Source organism: Pelmatolapia mariae, linkage group LG6 (genome assembly GCF_036321145.2).
Source record: "Pelmatolapia mariae isolate MD_Pm_ZW linkage group LG6, Pm_UMD_F_2, whole genome shotgun sequence".
Lineage (NCBI taxonomy): Eukaryota > Metazoa > Chordata > Actinopteri > Cichliformes > Cichlidae > Pelmatolapia > Pelmatolapia mariae.
Genome location: NC_086232.1, coordinates 14,216,042 through 14,222,724, shown reverse-complemented (window position 1 = coordinate 14,222,724; position 6,683 = coordinate 14,216,042). Strand labels below are relative to the sequence as shown.

Here is a 6,683-nt window from a genome sequence, read left to right as displayed (position 1 = left end):
TAGGCAACAGCCTCATTTGTGAAACTATCAGGCAGTTCCTGGAGGATGAAGGAATTGATATCATTGACTGGCCCCCATGTTCACCTGACCTAAATCCACCTCTGGGACATTATGTTCCGGTCTATCTGTTGCAATCTGTTTGCACCTTGGACTATCCAGGAGCTCCAGGAGTGATGCCCTGGCCCACATCTGGCAGGAGATCCCCCAGGACACCATCCACCTTGTCATTAGGAGTACGCCCCGATGTTGTCAAGCATGCATAAAACCACGCAGGGACCATACAAACTACTGAGTACTATTTTGAGTTGCCGCAATGAAATTTGGATTAAATAGACTAGCCAGCTGCGTGGTTTGAATTCAGCCCTCTGTAGGGTGATCATTTTCATTTCCATCAAACGATGTGGCGACCCACTGAGATCTGATGTGTTTTGAACGTCTTCCTTTAATCTTTTAGCAGTGTATATCTTTGAATTGCTCTTTGTTCTGAATTCCATATACATTAATTGATGGTTTTGGTTTCTTCAGTGATGCTCTGAAAGGTAGCTAGGTAGTAGTAAGGGAATAATAAAGAAAAGACCTTAAATAAGTAGATATATCCTGTGTTTTGATCAGTACTCCATTTATGTTGATTGAACATAACTGTGAACTCCTTCAGTTTCAGGCGCTGTTCTTAAACAAAAACCTTTGATGTTTCTTTGATCATACAATACGCTTCTAATTGAATCAGAAGTGACCAACACACAGGATAATTTTCAGTATCCATATAGCTACAAGTTCTGCCTGCTGCATGTATATTCTCAAACACGGGTGCTGGGGAACTGGGCTAACATCTGCTTTGCCAGTATTTGATTTTATCCCTGTAGCAGGCAATAAATCTGACCCTGCCATTTATCATTAACCCGTTTGTTTCCAGGGGAACGTGGTTACTATAGCTGGGCAGATTACAGATATATATAGGATCTAAACACTGAGCTTTTTGACTCATTCAGTCAAAATCCATAGCTGCTGCCAGAGCGATGGTAGAACTGTAAGCTACAAGTCACTAAGCCATTTGGCTCCTGTAATCAATCAGAAGACAGAATTGAGTTTATCTCTCTTTGTGTGTGTCAAGAGAAGAGGCAAATGTCAATTTTATGGGTTGTAACCGAAACACAGAGTGCCCTCACTTTAGCACACAGGAGCCTGTGGAGTGAAGTGAGACACTTTTTGATTGATTATAGGGTTTCATAAGTGCCATAGGTGCAGTGTGATTGAGTACGAGGCGGTGTATGCGTGTGTATGTGTGTGTGTGTGTGTGTCGGGCAGCAGCTGCTCGCTCCCTGACTCTTTATCCCTTCCTCTCACATATTCAGTCCTGCAGTGGCGGATGGGCTCGGTGCTCCCGCCTGCAGGAGCGCAGACATCTGAGCTCGTTAGTGTTAAAGAAAAGCTGACGGAAACACAAAGAGCTCTCCAAACAACAAAGCACGCTGTCGCTTTGGGACTGAAAGAGGGATTTTATAGCGCATATACCAGTTGTCAGCGATCCAGGAGCAACTTTGCTACTGTCTTTTTTTTTTTTTCTTTTGCGCGCGCGTGTGTGTTGCAGATCTTCAGTATCTGGCTGCCTCTTTAACATCCTCAGGCTTTCAGCATCAAGATGATCCGCATATGCACAGTCAGTAAAACTCTCTGGGTCAGCTCTTTGTATTTATATTGTCATTATTTTACAAACTGCTATCTCATTTTTCCACCTTTTAACTATTTATGGTTTTTGCATGTCTTTTAACATAAGTGGTTGCTTTGATTTCTAGGTGACGTGGTTACGTGGACTCTGTCTTTGTTCATAGCCTAAATGAAATTTTTTTTCTAGGTGCACTTTAGGAAAGTAAAAAACTAACATTCTTATTTTTTCTTACTCTTAATGAGGTTGTTGTAACTAAAAAAAATGACAGCAAATATTGACTTACTTACTTAGGTCATTAAATGCGTGTCAGTGGTTTTCTGTCCAGGAATGTGTGATTTGCTGTTGCCAGTTCTGCGTAGCTGTTAATACAGCTACAGGTGAAAACAGCCTCTGATATTTGCCCGGTTTCTCTAAACAGATGGGACTGCATCACTATGACGGACTACAGGTGCAAGGAGGACGAGAGCGTGAGGCAGACGGGGGGTGGTTTGTATGAGTTTTCCTTTCCTTGAAGGTGAGAAAGACTATTAATGTCTGGTGGTGGATTATCAGGTTCAGACAGCCACTCCCTCGAGGAACGAATGTACCACACATTACATAAGAACTGCACTGGGACCAGTGCTGAACAGCGTCATGACTCCAGCTGACTCATAGGATGTGGCATAAGATGGGAGACCAAGGCTTTCGTTTCTCTAAAGAGATTTTTGTCCACGCGCTTCAGAAGAACCTGCAGAACTCAAGGCAAGAATGTGGAACCTGATGTGATGTTTTTGATGAGGATTTCTCCCCTTTTTGGATTTTAATAATGTATGCTTATGGCTTTTTCTTTTTCGTCTGTCAGAATGGATTTTAACATGGACCAAGGTAAACCCACCCAGTAAGCCATCCAGCTGAGAGATTTCCATATTTCTCTACTGCTTCCACTGGGAAACAGCATGGATCCTTCCCGTGACCAGCTGTCAGACTGGAGCTCAGTTGAGCCCACCTTCACCACACAGCTGCAGCACGACAGCGCTCAGCAAAAACTCAACCACAGCTACAGCTTCCACAGCGCTCTAAATCTGCCCGCCACCTTCATCCCCCCGACTGGCTCTCTTCATCAGCCTCTGCCCTCTCTGCTGCCCACCGCTGTTGTTCCGTACTCCTCCCTCATCGCCTTCCCTTTCTTGTCCACCACCTCCTCCTCAGCCATCAGGCAAACATCATATTCCTCTTTCGATTTATCCTTTTCCAACTTTTCCTCGAATGATTTGGCAGACCTGGAGAGCATGCTGCTCTGGACCTTCCACGAGCCCAGCACCATTGCTTTGACTGTAATGTACAGCCTGTCATTCATTTTGGGATTCGTTGGCAATTTGATGTCCCTTCGAGTCCTCACCAGCCGGCGCAGTCGGCAGCTAGCTGGCGTGAGTGCTACACGCAGTCTCCTAGTGAACTTGGCGGTGTGCGACCTGGCTGTGGTGTGCGTGTGCATGCCCATCACCTTGGGAAGCCAGATCTACACCGCCTGGGTGTACGGTGACCTCTTGTGTCGAGCGGTGCCCTTCACGCAGGCTGTCTCGGTCTCGGCCAGTGTGTTAACGCTGACGGTGATCAGCGTCAACCGTTACTACAGCGTTCGATCGCCGCTCCGAGCTCGTACCATGTTCACCCGCCGCCGGATATTGGCAACTGTTGCTGTGGTGTGGACGGTGTCCTCGATGATGTGCGCTCCCATCGCAGTGATGAACCGGCGTCGAGAGATCAGCTTTGAGACTTTCACCATCTTGGTCTGTCAGGAGGAGTGGCCTCAGCATCGTCTCAAACAGGGGTAAGTAATCCAGCAGCCTGCAGATCGTACCAGAGTCCAATGACCTAGTTTGTATTACAAGATTAAGACTCAGTTCAGCCGTGAACGACAAAAATGGAAATGGAGTCTGAGGGTCCTGACACAAACCCTCAGCCCTGAGTGCTGTTAGGCTACGCTTTTGTATGGATGTCCACCGCTTGTGTTTTTTTTTTTTTACCCCCCAGCTCTGCTGCCAGAAATGAATGTTTAATTGAGCACATCAGATTGGAGGAGGGCATCACAGATGGCTCCTATTGGCTGTTCAGACTAGCTTTGTGAGTAAGTTGTAATTTGAGGCCAAACAGTTTCTTTGGCCATGCTGGTTGTTAAAGTTTGCTATCCCTTGCCAGGGGTCCTATATTTATATGCAGGGAGCCACTTATCATGCAGAGGTGTCTGAAGAGTCAAATCGACAATTTCAACATTGACAATGCTCGAAAGAGTCCATCTTCTTTTCTTCTTCTTCTTTGTTTTGTTTCCATTAATCATAGGTTGCCGAGTAGCTCAAAATGACTTCTGTTGTGTGCACTCTCCACTTTCATTTTAGCTTTGTGGCCATCGTGGCGACATTGTCTGTGAATCCATTTAGCAGAGGTGATGATTATCTACCAATACAATTAACACTCAGTTTTCAGTTCTAAGACAATAATGCTGGTTGTAATCCTGCAATATTTATCCTTGTATTACGTCTGTGAAAACAGGAATAAGTTGAACAGTTTCGAGAACAATCCTCTGTTTCCCTGATATCTATACTTGCGCTGCAATAGATATAACTTTGAAATGTTGCTGCAATAAAAATATATCTTTCTCAATAGCTCCATTTGGAGGGTACCAATGTGACACAAAATGTGAATGTTAGAATTCCACCACATAAACTGCACATAAAACTGCTGCTACGTATTTTAGGGTTTCAGAAAAGATTGAAATTACCATCTTATTGTTAATGTTTTCACTTCTTCACTTCGCTTCTTCTGCAGATACAACGTGCTGCTGTTTGTGATGCTCTACTGTTTGCCAGTGACCTTTAACCTCACCATAGGATTCCTCACGGGCAGGCGGCTTTGGGGAGGAAAGAAATCCACTTTCGCTGATCTCGATCCTCGAAGCCAAGCTCTTCACACCTCACGCCTTAAGATGCGTCAGAAGATTGCCAAGATGGTGGTGTGTCTAGTGCTTCTATTTGCAGTGTCCTGGCTGCCGCTCTACTTGGCTGACCTTTGGATTGACTGCGAGCAAAGGCCATCGTCTTGGCTCCTGCAGACAAGACCGTTTGCCCAGTGGCTAGGCCTGACAAACTCCAGCCTTAACCCGATCTGCTACTGTTTCATCGGAGACCTGTACCGCTCAGCAAAGGTCATACGGACACGATACTACCAAAAGGTTGCCGCTCTTTTCAACTCCTCGTCATTCTCCAGCTCAGTTACAGTGGTGCCTCCTGCATCAGGGATAACAGACAGCAAAGTGTCATCTGCTGAGCGCCGCCCTATCGCTGCTGCCGTGGCGGCGTCTGCGTCCATGGTTACAATACCGAGGCTCTTGAACTTGGCAAGAGTCCAGGGCCTGGGGCAGAAGGTCAGAGACAGTTCAGACAGCCGAGCGGGCTCCGACCACAGCATCTCAGACTGGTGTCGGTCCAGTCCCAGCGTGTGCGACAGCTCCTTGTTACCCTGCCAGCTCCACGGCCTCCAGCACACCATACAAAAAGCAGACTTCCTGCCGACACGGAGACACTCTCTAAATGAGAAAGCTGGACCGTTACCTTTAGGAATCAGTCCTGTGGAAATAGACGTGCTACCTCCGAGGAGGCATTCGGGGGATAGAGTGTATAGTCTGTCAGCTGATAAGAGAGACATCATTACTTTGGGCAAAGCTGCTTTCTGTTATGCTGGGCAGCACAGGAGCAAAACACCACAAACCTACTCTCTGGTTGGGGACACGGAGGATGAAATAACGGATATGACCAGCCTATGAAAACTGCAGTTTATCTGATGTATCAGCCGGGAGGAATTGCCTCCTTTTCTCCTGCAGGCAGTATAAACACGCACACCGCTCCCGAGTTAAGGTTTGCAGTTGACATTGTAGAATAATCCATGGTAAGAGTCAGTGGTTGCTTTTAGGATAAAGTGACCTGCTCTGTACTCTCTTCTTCTTTTCATGTGTAGAAGCCTCTCCGTGTCATCTGTAGCACATGAGACCCAAGAGTTGAATTTGAAACAATAAGTTCTTTTATTTTTTTAAAGCATGTGGAGACAGGAGCAATGGACTGATCAACGTAAGGCAACAGCCAGAGATTTATTTAGCCCGGGGTGAGAAAACTAGTTATCATTAAGAAGGATAAATTATGGAGCGTGCCATTACATGCAAGTGATATCATAGTTACAACAGCTTCTATCATTTGCCTAAGACAATAACGCAGCAGGAGGTAAAGTGTCATGTGTCGCTGCTTTTCTTTGTTTTTCATTGTTTTTGCTAATGGCTTTGATTGTATTTTGTGCTCACGGGTCATGTGGGAGCAAACTGTATTATACACAGACTGTCTGCGAGAGTTTCTGACAGGTCTTCACTGAATAATGTTACCATTAATGTCTGTTTTGCAATGTTAAATCAAGTCGAGAAAGATTTCAGGAAGGAGGAGCCACATACATTAAAGCTCTTTTTATCTAATTCAGCGTGAATCTTGGGAAGTATTATTAAACATGAACTTTTGCAAAGGGCATTGCTCTGCACACGTTTTTGCTTCATGCATTTACATAACTAAGTTGGCTGTAACCAAAGAACGGCTTTTATGTGAATATAATATAAATGTAATATAACACTGAATAAAACAGCTCTTCATTTTCTAGAGCCTTAAAAGGACTGACTGACCGGAAAGTGCAAGAAAAAAATTATGCCCGTGAACCTACATGTGTACTGAACAATAGAGCTCTTTTTAAAGAATGTAGACTGAGAAGGTGAATCTGTATACAGTAAATTCCCACCGTTAAGGAAAGTAAGGAGGCAGTCACTAGTAAAAAACAAAACAAAACAAAAAACAAAAAAACTACTTAATTTTGTTTTCTTGTGAGCTGAACAATAAAGTAACAATAAAGAAGTAAAAAATAGAGAACTACTAAGGTTGTGTAAAAGGAAGAATTCTCAGTAGCCCAGATTTGTAACAACAGCTAAATTATTCACTACTTTTAAATAAAT

At 44.5% G+C, this 6,683-nt stretch overlaps 1 protein-coding gene across 1 annotated transcript; it reads left to right on the top strand.

Annotated features, from left to right (window-relative positions):
* Positions 1–2,720: 2,720 nt before the first annotated feature.
* LOC134629007 (neuropeptide FF receptor 2-like) lies at positions 2,721–6,253 on the top strand. Its single transcript, XM_063475882.1, has 2 exons — positions 2,721–3,476; positions 4,472–6,253. Exons 1-2 carry the CDS (start codon positions 2,935–2,937, stop codon positions 5,463–5,465), a joined length of 1,536 nt encoding a protein of 511 aa, XP_063331952.1. The 5' UTR covers positions 2,721–2,934; the 3' UTR covers positions 5,466–6,253.
* Positions 6,254–6,683: the final 430 nt, after the last annotated feature.

Coding starts and splice junctions, on each gene's coding strand:
- LOC134629007 (XM_063475882.1), top strand. CDS start 2,935: ATGCTGCTCTGGACCTTCCACGAGCCCAGCACCATTGCTTTGACTGTA. Junction 3,477..4,471: donor CAGCATCGTCTCAAACAGGG/GTAAGTAATCCA, acceptor CTTCTTCTGCAG/ATACAACGTGCTGCTGTTTG.